The sequence below is a fragment of the Strongylocentrotus purpuratus genome, unplaced genomic scaffold (assembly GCF_000002235.5).
Source record: "Strongylocentrotus purpuratus isolate Spur 01 unplaced genomic scaffold, Spur_5.0 spur5_scaffold_6, whole genome shotgun sequence".
Taxonomy (NCBI): domain Eukaryota; kingdom Metazoa; phylum Echinodermata; class Echinoidea; order Camarodonta; family Strongylocentrotidae; genus Strongylocentrotus; species Strongylocentrotus purpuratus.
In genome coordinates, this window is record NW_022145612.1 from 15,978,390 (window position 1) to 15,995,748 (window position 17,359).

Below are 17,359 nucleotides of genomic sequence, written 5' to 3' on the forward strand. Positions count from 1 at the left end.
TTAATAATCACGTCCCTGACATGGAACAATGAACCCAAGTTTTATGTACCATATTTTCCCTATAACAGAAAAGTGATTTTTTTGCTCGCTCGCCAAAATAGAAATAACACCGCTTTTAATAATCACGTCCCTGACATGGAATAATGAACCCAAGTTTTATGTACCATATTTTCCCTATAAAAGAGAAGTGATTTTTTTTTTGCTCGCTCGCTACGCTCGCTCGCCAAAATAGAAATAACACCGCTTTTAATAATCACGTCCCTGACATGGAACAATGAACCCAAGTTTTATGTACCATATTTTCCCTATAAAGGAGAAGTGATTTTTTTTTGCTCGCTCGCTACGCTCGCTCGCCAAAATAGAAATAACACCGCTTTTAATAATCACGTCCCTGACATGGAACAATGAACTCAAGTTTTATGTACCATATTTTCCCTATAAAAGAGAAGTGATTTTTTTCGCTCGCTAGCTCGTGGAATTATGTGCCCACCACTAACCTGTTACAATATCATTAAAAAGAGAAATGTAGGGGGTTGCCTGCATGCCCGCCAAAATGGGATTGACATTGCCTTAAACACGATTGTGCCCGCCCCCGACCCGCAACAATGAAGCAAATTTTATATAGCAATTCGGAGAGAAAGATGTATTTTCACTCGCTAGCTAAGATGAGTATAAAATCACCCTAAACACAATAATATTGTTCCCGCGCCCTGTATGGGACAATTGAACCAAGTTTAAGTGGCAATTATTAAAAAAGAAGTGATTTTTTTTCTTGCTCGCTACGCTCGTTTGCAAAAAAATGAAATTAACGTCGCTAACAAGTGAATGTTTCCACCCCCAACTTGCAACAATACCAGTTTATATACCAAACGTTACTTAAAGATTTTTTTTTGCTCGCTCGCTCGCCATCAGAAGTGAAAATTAGCATCGCCTTTTTTGTTTGTTTCGGTCGCTTGCCCCCCCTGACGGAGTACCCCAGGTACGCCACTGCCCCCCAGACCTTCATTTGGTAAGTACAATACATGTTGCACACGAGGTGTCATTTAGCTGACGTAGGGCTGCGTCATGGATAATGGAGTGCTGCAGCCTTTGATGCGCCATGCGAAAGTGGTATCCTACAAAGAGTGGTTGCATAATAACAGGAGTAAACATTTTGTTTAAGTTCCTGCGTATGGGCTACTACTCTTATCAGCTCAATTCGACGCGGAATGTTTGACGCAATCAAAATAACGCCTCATGTACTACGAGCATATCATTCAAAGCATCAGTTTTAGCTCCATTCGATCACCGATGTATAATAGATGCCTAAAGGTATAAACTTGGGAAGATTTCCACCTTTCCAAGGTGATATTAAAATCGGGTCTTCACAAGTTTACAGTCGATAGTAAGTATCAACGTTTTTATTGCAATAATAAATAACGTGATAGAGATATATGGCAATATCCAGTATACCTCTGATTTCCCCCTCGTTTTTGAATTCAGCTTGTTCCGACTGATTGCGCAACTTTGTGTAAATATTCAACGAAATGTTTGTTAACACGATTGATATGTTAGAATTGAATTAAAACCGTCTTTAATAAAATGTTCATGAATCATAGTCGTATTGTTATATACACATAGACTAGGGGGTGATACCACCCTCTCTCGACGCTCTTCCTTACATCTTTGGGTGTTACCTAAAGCTATTGTTGGAATACACACGTTTTTCCCTTATGTAATCAGCTGAAATGCTAAATTCAAATTAAAATGATATTTTGTCTTTTAAAAGTATTCTCTGTGATCGAGAACAAAAATAGTTGAAAGCCAATAGTTGTAATACAGTGTCTATATTTACCGCTCTGATTATTTCCTTCTCGTTTCCATATGAAGCTGATTGCTCTGTCGGGGAACTACCAGGGAACCTCACATCGCTGATTAATGGCACCTGCGAGACCAATGCTAATGTACCATGTAATACAGTGTGCATGTTTAAGTGTGACGCAGGATACACCATCACTCACAATGAATCCATCATCTGTAAAATAGGAATGTTTACACCTGACATTCCATCGTGCAATGGTAAGATTTTTCATGAATATCCCCTAACTTTTCTCAGAAAGTTCAAATTCTTTTTCCTATGCTTCAAGGGAGGGCTTCAAGGGAGCGCTTCCACCAAGCATCTAGACCAAGAACTAGATAGTTTATTCCTCAGCACTACATCCTGACTTATGGATCCTGCTGAGTATCGTCGTAGAAGTAGAAGTATATCTATAGTGGCGTAGCTATAGACCAATGAGAAGCACGTACCCTCTTCCCATCAACTGGTGATGACAAATGAAAGAAAGAAAGAAGAGAGAGGGAGAGAGAGATACAAACTCTGAGACAGAGAGAGAGAAAGAAAATGGACAGAGAAAGGGAAGAGGAGGAAAAGGGGGAGAGGGGTAGAGGGGAAGGGATGGGGGAGGGGAGATTAAGGGACCATGCGTTATGAGAAGAAGGTTTTACGACCCCCTCTCACACCCTGCTTTTACTGTTTCTCCCCCGAAGGTCTCCAATGCACCAGTGAGACAATTATACTTGAACCCATCCTAACACCACTGTTTACACCTAAAATAATATATGCCCTCCCCCCAAAAAATAATGTATACATACGTCTTGGCTAGTCTACTATCATATTTTGTCCACAAATTAGGCCAATTGCACTTTCTGATCTCTACTTTTGTGACCTCCTACTTTTATCAGAACCGGATGAATGTGCTTCTTACCCGTGTGATAACAATGGTACATGTGTAGATCTCTTAAATTCTTGTTTTTAGTATTTTAGTAGTAGTTTGATTATGCTCTTCATTTACCAATTGCTGTTTTCATGATATTCTGTAATATTTGTAGGGCAAAGAAAATTTCAGGAAAGCCAATAATCAGACCGGAAGTGAAAAATTTTGGTCTAAAATTATTCAAAAAAACAGTCAAAATTGTACACTTTTTAGTGTTGCAATGGACCTTTAGATGTAACTGACAGGGTACTAATGTGTTTGCTGCCATCTATTGGCCTTGTACGTTCAGTGCATTTGAGTACATGGTAAGAAAGCTGCCTCCATGGAGGCACTCTAGTGCAACTGAACTCGCGACTGCAGGCCAAGTTATCCCATTTTGGATAAAAAATTATGGTAGGAAACTGTGTTTGAAGTACCTTTAAAATATGCTAATTATCTCTGAATTATAAATTTTTGACAAAAAATGCTGTAACTTGAAAAATATTCATCAGAATTATTTCAAAATTGGCAGAAACATGCAACAAACAATCCTATCAATCCTATCATGGTTTTTGCACATACAAACGTCACAAGCAAAATAATTGTCAAAAATCATTCGAGTTTCTGTTTTTTCTTTGAAACATTATAATTTTATGTAAATGATGAAAATTATACAAACGGTGTCATAGGATTGTTGTGCATACAAATGTACTATCAAAATCACAAAAAAGTGCCTTGAAATCGTTATTACAATTACAGTACTAGTACAAAGAACCAGCACTACAATATTTTTTTGAATATTCATGTCCTTGAGTAATTTGCATATAATTTGTATATCAAATGAGATAAATAACTTTCTCAGAATGTTTTAGATTGTCCATTGCCTCAGCTCTCCAGAAATATATGGTTCATAGTAGTTTACTATTAATATCACGTAATGATCGATTACGAATTCTGTATCAATTTGCATTTCACTGTATTTTACCAGACTGGTCCCCTCAAACATAAAGGTACTAAAGCAAAGCAATACTATTTCGTAGTACCGTACCAGAAATGTTCGCGATACAATTAACAAATAGCAAATCATTAAAATATATGTGAATACAACATACTGAATTGTTAAAGAATGAGATCAAGACAATAAAAATACATGCACTGTTCATACAGTCGAGATAATGCAACTTGCACTTTGTGTTTAAAATACATTTCTATTTCTTCTTACTTTTATCAGAGACGGATGAATGTGCTTCTAACCCGTGTGTTAACAACGGTACATGTGTAGATCTCTTAAATGACTATAATTGTACCTGTGTACCTGGATATGAAGACAAGAACTGCCAGAACGGTAGGTCGTTTCCATAATTATATACGTTGTGTATGGTTATTACATATAAAGGTACTAAGCAAAGCAATAGACGTGTCTTTCTTTCGTAGTACCATTTTAGAAATGTCCATGATACAATAAACAAGTCGCAAATCGTTCAACTAAGCGTAAAACCAACGCACTGAATTGTTAAAGAACAAAATCATTAAAAATGAAGATGTAAGCATCGTTCATAATAAAATAGTCGAGATAATGCAATTTGCACTTTGTGTTTAAAATATATTTCTATTTCTTCTTACTTTTATCAGAGACGGATGAATGTGATCCTAACCCTTGTGATAACAGTGGTTCATGTGTAGATCTCTTTAATGACTATAATTGTACCTGTGTACCTGGATATGAAGGCAAGACCTGCCAGATCGGTAAGTCGTTTCCATAATATATACGTCGTGTATTATTATTAAACATATACATATTAAGCAACGAGATAAACATCTCTTTCTTTCGTAAGTACCGTACCAGAATGTTCATGATTGATCTTTTATTTATTTATTGGCTCCATTAGTAGTTAAATACTGTTTTCCGTGAAGACCCTACGACAAAAATACAACATTTGCAAACATATCGATGTAAACAATACAAATCGAGACAAAATAAATTTCGGTACAACATTTTCGAACAAAGGAAAGGAAACAAAAAACAACATAATGGACCAGTTCATTTATTAAGATAATCATAACGCCAAAACAAAAGAGTAAATTAAGAATTTGATGGCTCATTTCTTTACAAATTAGGTAAACTATTCCAAATAGCCGCACCATGTTTTCCCATCTATGTTTTTATTTTGGGTAAGATTAATCTGCGCACCAGTTTCATAATACTTTTTTTTCAAGGTAGTTCGCAAATTGTTAAGGTGATTTCGAACCCCTCTGTATGAAACAATAAGGTTAGGGGCGCAGCCCCGAAACAAATAGTACTATTGGAGTCACCAAGTGCCTCGGAAAGAAGGCAGGGGGTATTTGTTTTATATCCTGCATCAAAAATTACAAACACAAACAAGAAATTCTTTTTTCTTCTTTTTATTTTCTTTAAATCTAAAAAATTAATAAAAACAACAATTAATTGCAAGTATAACATTTTAACAATTTTTGCTGAATTTAACGAACTTTATCAATTTTTGTTTTCAACTCCCTACTTTTTCAGGGCAACCTTAAAATGGTTGAAATATTTCTGGTCATGTGAAGAGCTCTCAACAAATCAAAAACCAATATATTTTTGATTTAGGATATAATATTGATTATTATAGGTTTTCTTTCCGTTTTTCACTCAGTTTCAAACCGTTTTTATTCAATCTCATCCCGAAACTTCCCTTTTATAAAACAGTCAATTTCGTCTTTGGTCATTCATTTTGGAACTTTGTCCAATTTTTAAAAATCATTTTACGTCCAATTTTGTCAAAGTAAAATCAAGTCATTCACAGCAGCTCTCTTGCAAATTTTCGTCCCTTTTTAATCGATTTCATCAAAGCGTCATTCAAGTTCGTCACTTGTTTGTTTGTTATAGTTATTACGCTTTGTCGTTTCATTTCTTCCTGAAACTTGCTGTATGTATATACGTTTGCATTATTTTGAACAGCGTAGGTCTAATAATATACGTTTTCAATACCATTAGCGTCGACAATTCCCTTTTTTTTTAAAATACATGTAACTGAGTTTCACATTCTTAATTGCTAATTAATGGCTATGCATTGATTGTTTAAGTTTTAATCAGGTTGAATATACGATGAGCAACAATGATTTGTGTAATGAAAAAAAAACAAAATCATTTAATATTTTGACTTGTTGTGTGTCTCCATTTTCATAAAAATAAATACAAAATTATGACTACCAAAATATCATAATAATCCTGATATTATCTATGTTCTTCTCACACAGTTACCGTATCATCTACCGGTACTCCAGCTTCTAACACTCCAACGGCATCGGTGTCTTCACCATCATCAACCCCCTCATCGACAGAACCTGGTAAAGATTATTGATTATTCCTGATATACAATTAACTCAATTGGCATAATGGTGAAGATGATGATAATGATAATAATAAAAATTATGATGATGTTAATGATAATAATAATAATAATAATAATAATAATAATAATAATAATAATGATATTCATGAAACGACTACTATATACTACTACTACTACTACTACTACTACTACTACTACTAATGATAACAATATTTAGATAGCAATCAATTTAACATGATAATAATAATGATGATCATGACCTTTACCTAATTGCTATGAAAGCATGTATGCTGCATATAAGTAAGCAACCAACAGTCCAACGGCTTTAAGTCATCTCTGAGGGAACTAGTAAAGAGGATAACTGCATTACCTTGGTTTCGAACCCGGGACCCTCCGTTTACGGGATCACTTCTCTACTACTGAGCCATTGCACCTTTTCCTTTTTACACCATATTTTTGTGTCATTTTGTAAATGATTTTCAAAATCATTTCATATTTTTATCTGTTGTGTGTGTCCAATTTAATAACAAACGAAAAACCAGAATCTATGAATGGTGAAATATCATAATAATCCTGATATTATCTATGTTCTTCTCACACAGTGACCGTACCATCTACCGGTACTCCAGCTTCTAACACTCCAACGGGATTGATGTCTTCACCATCATCAACCCCCTCATCGACAGAACCTGGTAAAAGATTATTGATCAGTCCTGATATCCACGGAGCCATCGTTCCTTAAGCTTTTGAACCCTATTTTTGTATTAATGTGTAAGATATTGAAAATAATTCAATATTTTAGTTCAAGTTCAAGTTCAAGTTCAAGTTCAAGTTCGAGCTTTATTTCCATTTTACAAAGTATACAAAAGTAATTATACAAGTGTACATGTTTGTTTTTTCTTTGCTAAACAAAAAAGAATTATATTATTCTTAATCAAGTTACAAGGAATTGTAGGATAATCTTTAGTGTATCTCCGTTTTCATGAAAAGAAATATGAAATGATGACTGGTGAAATATCATATTAATCCTGAGATTATCTTTGTTCTTCTCACACAGTGACCGTACTATCTACGGGTACTTCAGCTTCCAACCCTCCAACGGCATCGATGTCTTCACCATCATCAACCCCCTCACCGACAGAACCTGGTAAAAGAAGATTGATTATTCCTGATATACAATTAAATCAATTTGGTACAATGATGATGATGATGATGGTGATGATAATGATTGTGATAATAATGATAATAATAATGATAATATTATTAATATTATTAATACTAATTATGATGGTAATAATAATAATGATGATCATGGTACTACTACTAAAATAATGATAAATAAGGCATGATAATAATAATAATCATAACGATAATGATACCAAAATGATAATACTAGTGATGATATACATTAATCATTATAATAATCATGATGAAATTCATTAAACAAGTGATAATACTAAAGAAGATGTTTATTGTTCTGCCTGACTGCTATGAATGCATGTATGTTGCATGTAAGTAAGCAACCAAGTGACTGACGGCTATAAGTCCTCTCCGATGGACGCAGTAACGGGAATTAATACCTTACCAAAGGACATGAGCGTATTGAATTAGATTCGAACCTTGGACCTCGGGTATACGAGACACCCGCTCTACCACGGAGTCATTGTTCCTTAAGCTTTTGAACCCAATTTTTGTATAATTGTGTATTAAAGTAAGATATTGACAATAATTTAATATTTTTGTTCAAATTCAAGATCAAGTACAAGTTCAAGTTCGAGCTTTATTTCCATTTTACAAAGTAAATTACAATTTTCTTTTACAAAGTATAAACAAGTTATTATGCAAGTGTACATGTTTTTTTATCTTTGCTAAACAAAAACAAAAAATTATATAATTCTTAATCAAGTTACAAGGAATTAAAGGATAATATTTAGTGTATGTTCGTTTTCATAAAAAGAAATACGAAATTATGAATTCTGAAACATCATATTAATCCTGAGATTGTCTTTGTTCTTCTCACGCAGTGACCGTACCATCTACCGGTACTTCAGCTTCTAACCCTCAAACAGAATCGATGTCTACATCATCATTATCCTCAACCCCCTCACCGACAGGATCTGGTAAAAGATTATTGATCAATCCTACAATTAATTCAATTTGGTATGAAATTGATGATGATGATGATAATAATGAAAATGTTGATGATATTAATAATAATATTAATACTAATGATGATGGTAATAATACTAATGATGATCATGTTACTACTACTATAATACTTTTAATACTACTACTTTTACTAATGCTACTACTAATACTAATGATGATATTAAAATAATGATAAACAAGACATGATAATGATAATAATAATTAAAATAATAATAACAACAACAACAATAATAATAATAACAATAATCATGATAATCATAACGATAATGATACCAAAATGATAATACTAGTGATGATATACATTAATCATAATAATAATCATGATGAAATTCATAAAAAAGTGATAATACTCATCATGATGTTGATCGTTCTACCTGATTGCTATGAATGCATGTATGCTGCATGTAAGTAAGCAACCATGTGACTGAAGGCTGTAAGTCCTCTCCGATGGACGCGGTAATGGGACTCGATACCTTACCAAAGGACATGAGTGTATTGACTTAGATTCGAACCCGGGACTTCTGGTATACGAGACAACCGCTCTACTACGGAGCCATCGTTAATTAATTAATAATAATAATAATAATAATAATAATAATAATATTAATAATATTTAATTTTTATATAGCACTTAATACAAATGTCTCTAAGCGCTTTACAAATATACTATTACCCCGGTCATTGGGTTCAGTGCTTTTGAACCCTATTTTTGTATAATTGTGTAAACAAAGTAAGATAAAATAATTTAATAATTTAGTTCAAGGTTTAGGTTAAAGTTCGAGCTTTATTTCCATTTTACTAAGTAAATTACAAAAAAACATTTTACAAAGTATACAAAAGTAATTATACAAGTGTACATGTTTTCTTTTCTTTGCTAAACAAAAACAAATATTTATATCATTCTTAATCAAGTTACAAGGAATTATAGGATAATCTTTAGTGTATGTCCGTTTTCATAAAAAGAAATACGAAATTATTAATTCTGAAACATCATATTAATCCTGAGATTGTCTTTGCTCTTCTCACGCAGTGACCGTACCATCTACCGGTACTTCAGCTTCTGACCCTCAAACAGAATCGATGTCTACATCATCATTATCCTCAAACCCCTCACCGACAGGATCTGGTAAAAGATTATTGATCAATCCTGATATATACAATTAATTCAATCGGTATGCTAATGATGCTGATGATGATAATGATGATAGTGATAACAACAGTATACAAATGATGCACAGGTTTGAGTGCGTCGGTAGGGATTGTGTGAACAAGGTACCTTTGAATGGTTTTAGACCAAATTCAAAGGTACCGCGTACACACAACTCCACCGACCCACGAATTAAACCTGTGCATCATCTGTTTTATAAGTTGGGGCCCCAAAAATTGTCAGAAATACAAAATTTTGTTCTTTGACAGATTTACCGCATGCATGGCAAAATCATGCGTCTGGTAATTACCGGACGCATGATCATGAAATTTAAAAAAAAAAAAAAAAAATTGTCAGTGCATATTAAAGGTAAAGACGAGTATTGGAAACGCCCCAATTTAAAAAAATGAAATGGAAGCTCTCATTACCAATCATGTGAAAGAATATGTTTTGACTAATACATGATGATAAAAAATTTGCCGGGAAACCGCCTACTAATTCATATATTTGATAAACTTGTTTCTCTCATGGTCTGTGAGAGATATAGGGTAGTCCCATATACATCTTTCTGTGTATAGTGCTTGTAACTTTACGAAGAATGGGCCAAATTTCTTATCATTTTGATGATTAACCTTGCATATGCTAGATGCTAGATGATTAACCTTTTCTGATCGATTCCACAACGTTTCTTTTACAATGCAATCGCATGACCATAACTGGTCTTTACCTTTAAACTGTAAACAGATTATAATTATCAAAAAACACGAAAAACAAATAATTATCATCAACAAAATCATTTAAAAAAAAAAATTATTAGAACAAAATTGTTAAAAAAAAGAGAAAACAAAAAGAAAATTATTAAACAAAAAGAGGATATCGATGGTATCGATCGCCGATATCGCGTGCATCCAGTAAAAATATATATATATTTTTTTTCTCTTTACCTCTTCAGAGGGACTTTATTGTTCCATTTCAAAATACATTTATAATATTTACAAAACAAGTAAAATGAAACATGAATTATATACAAGATCAACATAATATCTTAAAATTATCATTTTAACATTTCTAATACTTTCTTAACTTCCTCAATATCGAAGTATTTTATATTTTCTTTGTATTTCAAATAACATTTTAATGATGAAATAAAATTATTTATTAACCTCTTTGGATTGGTTGGTACTTCTCCAAAGTTCCGCTTTACGTAGTCTTTGTATATAACCAGTTGAGCATAATTTATCCAAAAATTAAGTAAAGTAAATTTTCTGTTATGTATTTTATATCCAATCAATAACATTTTCATATCAATTTCAATTTCTATTTTAAAAATGAAATATATAATTCTTGAGATAATTTTCCAGAAAACTCTTAATTTCTTGCAACGAAATATAAAATGTTCAATAGTTTCTTTTTCACGACAAATTTCACATTCGTTAGACTGTACGATTTTCCATATAAAGAGATTGTCTTTAGATGGCAATATTCTATGAATTAATTAAAAATTATATTGTTTGATCTTATTGTCTCTTATGTTATTAAATTTGAACTGAAATACATCTTTCCAAACAGATGTTTCTAGTAGGCCTAAAATATTTGGCCAAAAATGGAAACCAATTTTTTCTTTTTTCTTTTCTAGCATTGAAATATAATAACTTTTCGCCGTAGTAAATTCAACGTTTATAACATCTAAAGTTGTCTCAATGTAAAAATAATTACATGGTAATTGACCAATCAAATTGCAGGGATTCTTCTACCCATCTTATAATACGAATAATGATATCCAATATACACAAACCTTTGTGAAGTGCTTTTCACATTGTGATTTTTAGCTAGAGATTTATCTGTTAGTCAACTATTTTGACTATTTTGACGATACGCGATCATTCTTTTTAATCATCTTTTCCTAATTATTTTTAGTCATCTTTTTTCACTAATTCAGACATACATGAAATTATGTTGAAAAATAACAGCAAATGAACAAAGTGTAACGTCTCAAAGTTTAAGTTCAAAGTTATTTTACTCTTAAATGCAATTCATTTAATTTCCACCTGTGGCATCTGAGCCTGGTCAGCACGAATGTCGTTAAAATAATTTGCTGCTTAACATTCATAATCTTTTAGCGATTGTATGTACAGTGCCGCTGGATGTAACTAATTATACGAGCTGTAAGGGGAGCGTCTTACCTCTGACAATTTGTGACTTCAATTGCAATGAAACTGGTAACGCCAGTGTTCTTAATGTCACGTGTAACGCCACGGGATCATGGATTGAAGTACTTCTTACATGTGGAAGTAAGCATTTCAAGTTCAAATTTATCTCTTTTATTCAATTCATTTATTTTCCCCTTGTGGGATGGAACACTCTGGATATCAATGTCGTTCATATCGGGTCCCCATTTTTTTTGCAATTCAAATACATGTATATATAACATCTTAAGGAAATAACCTATACAACAGCTTTGGCAATTCTCGTGGAAATGAATATAATGGGAAAGGAAACGTCCTAACCAAGGGACTATGTACTTGACGATTAATGCCTTATGGTTTATAATTGATGGTTTCGAGTCTGGGACCTCTTTGTTATTGGACTCCTTCTCTGTAAGATTACCACGTACTCATCGATATAATTATCTCACTCTTTTAAATAACATAATCTGTCAAATTAAATAATGAGGAGATTTTTTTTTTTAAATGCAGATTAAAAATGATATGGTCATAATAATTGTTTAAATACCCGATGTAAATCGGCTATTTGTTATTTACGGTAGTTTTGAAAAATAAACGAACAGAAATTAAATTTTATTTGGGCACAAGTTATATGGCTGGGATATGACTCATCAATATGAATTTACCCTTGATAATTGTGAAGCAGGGGTATGTCTATTGTGAAATTGAATATTGGAATTACATTTATCCCAAATTTTGAACAGGTTTCGGCGTAAATGCCACGATCATAATTGATACTCAAGGCACAGGAAGAAAAAGACGCGAAACTTTTCCCTTGGACAATCAGGATGTTCTAACAGTCCAAGAAACGGTAAGATACTCATGGCATACCAAAGCCTTCTCAGTTGCAATTATCTAAGAAAGTCCATTGTCCGGGACATCCCAGTAGACCGAAAGTCCACGAGGCCGACAGCCTACGAGACCTACAGCCCACGAGACATACATCACACGAGACCGACAGCCCACGAGACCTACAGCGCACGAGATCGACAATGTCAGTTAAGTGAATTCTCCACGAAGTTGTCAGACATGTCTGTCTCGTGGGCTGTAGGGTCTAGAGGGCCTTCTGACTATTCTGTAGAAGGAGCACTAGACCGACATTTTGCTTATGGAAATCGCTTTGGTAAACTTCCTAAATGACAACGCATGTGAAATATGATAATTCAGTCTGTCATAACTAAACATAATTTCATAACATAATTTAATACGGTGTAATTACATAGTACACGTCTTCTCTCTTTCTTTTCCCATCCAACGCGTGAACTTTACCAGTTTGAATCGGCAATACTCAGGATTCCTACAACATATCTTGTTAACGTGACAACCATCAACGCTCAGAGTTTGTCAAACAGCCAGATGCAAATGAACTTACTCATAGGCGTCATGTACACGTCAGATGTAACTGTTGAAAGTTTGATAGAACAGATCGAAGAAGCTCTTCTAGCAGTGGATGAATTCAGCGTTGTTTCAATTGATGTAACAGGTAGGGAGCATAAGCCTACATTATTTTGTATTTCTAAGTCTGTGTATAATGCTCTTGATGTACTTTCTAGCAACACTTTGCTTTTCATTTTTCCTGTGAGAATGCTGCATGCTCTTTCCTGTTTGGATGAATTATTACCATCAATTTTTCTGGTTATCCTACCATATAAGAGTAAGATCTACATTAAAAATTCAGACCCAGGTACAACAAAAGATATTCAGTTAATTAACCTATATTTATATTCTTATAATTCCCTTTTTCCCTTTCATTTAATACAAAAAACGATAATGCCGTGGATGGCAAGATATTTTCAAAGGGGGACAGCTTTGAGACAAGCCCCACATCCTTTTTTCAGAATATCCGTACACAAATTGCAAAAGTGTACGTACGTCGTTACCGCAACATTTGATTTTGATTTCTTTTCCACACGATTCATTCAAACTGAAAATCATATTAATCAATCAAAACGCACTGATATGTCAGTTGTTTCACAGTTATTGTGTGCGGTATATAGGCCTAAATTTATGTCGGCATGTTAATTCTTCACAGATCTGGACGCACTCTGTTCCCCCACGCCCTGCAAGAACAACGGCGAGTGCATGGTTGACTATAACACCTTTGACTTCACTTGCGAGTAGGTCTTTTTATTCATGTGTTTATCTAATTATGTAAAAGTTCAGATCCAGGAAACACATACCGTTATCAGGAAGTATTTTTAAAAAGGAACATTTAGTACACTTCGATTGCCATGAGTGCCTAATAACAAAGCATTTGTAGTGCAGTGCATAATTACGCATAACCCACTTCTGGTCTTGATCGGTTACATGACAGCCTCTTTATCACCTATAAGGATTAATTTTATACTCCAAGTCCTGAGATAAAGTTAAAGATTTCGGTAAACGTACCTATTTAGACAAAGAATGTGGCGCATAAAGAATTAACGTCCAATGAAAGTTCCGTGTTCCTGGGGGGGGGGGGGGGGTATAACGACATCTTTCCCATATTGATTTTTCCTCAATTTTAACCCACACTGCGATAAAAATTACTAACATGTCGTCACTAGTATTTCAATGTCTGATTCTGCCATGATTATATTAAGGAATAATTACATTTTGTCCAAAATAATGACAACATTTATTCATAGTTTCGGACATCCAATTAATATTGAGAGTAAAAGACAAATCAAATAAAGGCATGGTTGAGCTCAGAAATGTTTCGGGGGGATTGTAATATTCATTAATGTCATAAATACTTTATCAAATGGAATATGTATAAACAAAACTAGATTAATCTGAAATCAAGTAAGAATGGTTAATAAATATATATATTTTTTAAATTGAGTTCTCAAAGGTAATCGACAATATAATAACCATACTTTATACTTAATTTACATAGCCATATTGTAAAAACGCATTGATATAGTTGTTTTAAATCTATTATGTCGATTGTGATTGCGATAAAATTTGCTTGTATTTTGTTAATCATTTAACCATACAAATTACAAGCTGATTGTTTAACAGTATCTAAGCATTCTTCCTTCTATATTACATTAGAGTGCTTTTAAATTGCGTTTATGCTACTGTGTAAATATAATTTGAATGCCTTCCCAAACGTGACAAAATGACTAGAAGAAATTAGATAATACTTTAAAATGTGAAATCATGCGGTGTAAAACTTAATCTTGCGAATGATCTTCCTTTTCAGCTGCGCCAGTGGATACTCCGGGCCCCAATGCATTAACTCTTCTAACGTCGTACTCCTTGCTATTCTAGTCCCTATCACAATTGTCATCCTCCTCTTCATCATCTTCTTCGTCGTCCTCATCGTTTACTATCGTGTTCGTCTCCACAAACTAGAAGGGTATAAAAAGAGACCGTTTCATTACGACACGAACGCTCGTCGATATGAAGATGGCATGCAGCAGTTGTACTTCACAGAAGATAGGAGACACCAACATCAGGACCCAGAGACCTTCAAGAACAGCGCTATGGGCCTTCGATTCAGTAAAGAAATCAATGTAAGTAGTCATTCCTTAACTAGCAAATCAGAAACGGTTCGGTTATCATATATCATACTAACCTCTGTAGTGCTAGTTTTGTATTTTCTGTAAATTATTAATATTTCTTTTAGTTAGTTTTGGGAGTTGCAAGTGTCTTATTCTCTTTTGAGATGGATGATGCAATATCACATGTGGACAAAACACGTTGTCAAAGGATTTAGGAACCGAGCAAGGATCGAACCCAGGATATCTCAAATGACAATCCAGAGGCTTCGTCAATATACCTCAGTGAATTCACTTCTATCGATTTCCAAAACTAGAACAGCAATTGAAGTTATCTTGCAATGTTAGACTTCTACTACTGATTTGTACACTTCAATTTACAGGCTCGTATGCAAGAGAGATCTCAACAGATGGAATTACAAGGGCATCACCCATCAGCATCTCAACATGATCCAACAGGTAGGCATCGAAGTCGAACGGACCCGATACAGAGTGGACGAAGCCTTCACGACCGACCAGTGACAGGCGACCAAGGATTCCAGGGACATCGCTCAAACGGTATGCGCAGTCGGGGCAATCCTTCCCTGAGTCACGAGACGGTCAGCAGCAGCAGCGTAGTCTACAACAAGGCGGCCAGAAGGAGCGTGAATGATAGGAACATGGTCTCTTTAGGCAGATCGAGAAACGGGAGTATGCCGTCTGATGTGTACGTAGCTAACGGTTTTCACGACACACGTCTTTAAAACTGGGCTCTGTACAAGCCCATCAAATCAATATCCCTACCAAAATTGGATCACAGGAGAGACCTTTCGGATTGATTGCAAAATTCCTGAATCCGGCTGTAACTTTCTGGGATAGTTGTATAATTTTGATTCATGTACCTTAGGGATGCGCTGAACAATACTGGAAACTTTTCATTTTTAATTGAGGTTTTGTATTAAAAAACGATATTTATACCCGCCTTTGAATTAAACCTAGATATTCGCAATCGTTTCTTTTTTAAAAGATTATGTTTATCATATACATATCAATTTTCAAAACTAGTTTTGATTTCGTTATGCAGATATTATAATCAATATATTACTGGGTGTTTAATAAGTTGTTCAAATGTATTCTATTTGTACACAGAATATTTTTTTAACATGTATTTGTATTTTCTTTTGTTTACATTAAGCTATCTTTATATAATGGATGTTTATGCTCTTCATACTCTGCTCCTGTACTGTTATTTAATACCAATGTGGCTATCTCTTGATTTAGTCTCTTTTACTTTAGTTTTGTGTAAATCCATATTTATGGTGAATGTGTATTTATTTTAGCTTCAAAATGAATAACAAAACGAACACTACAATAGTGTGCTCTGGTACACGTCAAGACTTACATCACAATCAAATTAAAGAGTTCATAACATTACAATAACAATAACTGACATATAAATCATATCGTCAAGTAGTGGAGAGACAGATGGGGGCAAGGGCTAACCGGTTTTTTTCACGTTTCCTTCAAAATCAAGACAAGTGAATAAAAACCGACCTTTTCCACGTAATCCATCATCTAAATTTGACTTGAAGGATTTTGCGAGGAGGCAGAATAATTTCTTTCAGGTTCGAGCAAGTGCCTCATCAAGGTAATTCCATTATATGCGTCACATCAGACAGGTGAAGAAAAATCCCTTTTAGGCTAAGGAGTGCCATTTGTCTGCCGCCCCAGAATTCGGTAACTTTTCAATCTGAAATATTATTTAATCTATACAAAGAAAGACTTACAATCGATACTTGATATAAGTTTTGTATCAGGTTCTGGCTTACAACGTAATGCATTGTTCCTTCATATTAGTGGTAGGATAAGTAAATTATATGTTTTAGGATTAGAAGAACAAAAATGCATAGTAGACATTTGAGTTGTAATTCTAACCTATATTCAGGTATTTTGTATTTCTTCTACATATACATGCTTTTACACAGGCACTTTTTCATCCATGAATAAATTAAATAGAAGTAGCTGAGTTTTCATGCTATGATCGGCTGTTGGATCGGGTGACAGCGGTGGGATGTCCGATTTGCTTAACCTAGGAGGTATCGTAGGACTTGGTGTTTGTCGTAGTTCAACAGAAGGTTTAGATTTTCGTTTCGTCGCTGGACGTCGCGGCTGTCGCATTGAAGAAAATGCTCGAATTGCAGTCGTATAGCCATTATAATCCACCTGACTTATAATTTTTTTAGGACGAGATGACACGAATTTGTTCTCT

The 17,359-nt window shown here is 34.1% G+C and overlaps 1 protein-coding gene across 1 annotated transcript; it reads left to right on the forward strand.

The window, feature by feature from the left end:
• The first annotated feature begins 996 nt into the window (after positions 1 to 996).
• LOC105439527 (mucin-17-like) lies at positions 997 to 17,153 on the forward strand. The gene is made up of 14 exons (XM_030972825.1): positions 997 to 1,009; positions 1,870 to 2,058; positions 3,964 to 4,077; positions 5,991 to 6,080; positions 6,688 to 6,777; positions 7,143 to 7,232; positions 8,110 to 8,205; positions 9,285 to 9,380; positions 11,522 to 11,692; positions 12,331 to 12,437; positions 12,899 to 13,109; positions 13,659 to 13,743; positions 14,814 to 15,126; positions 15,495 to 17,153. Exons 2-14 carry the CDS (start codon positions 1,965 to 1,967, stop codon positions 15,852 to 15,854), a joined length of 1,917 nt encoding a protein of 638 aa, XP_030828685.1. The 5' UTR covers positions 997 to 1,009; positions 1,870 to 1,964; the 3' UTR covers positions 15,855 to 17,153.
• Positions 17,154 to 17,359: the final 206 nt, after the last annotated feature.

Bases quoted from the DNA above. Each gene is read 5' to 3' on its own strand.
- LOC105439527 (XM_030972825.1), top strand. From the start codon at position 1,965: ATGTTTAAGTGTGACGCAGGATACACCATCACTCACAATGAATCCATC. The intron at 2,059-3,963 runs GTAAGATTTTTC...TACTTTTATCAG, and splicing joins TGACATTCCATCGTGCAATG to AGACGGATGAATGTGCTTCT. The intron at 13,110-13,658 runs GTAGGGAGCATA...AATTCTTCACAG, and splicing joins TGTTTCAATTGATGTAACAG to ATCTGGACGCACTCTGTTCC.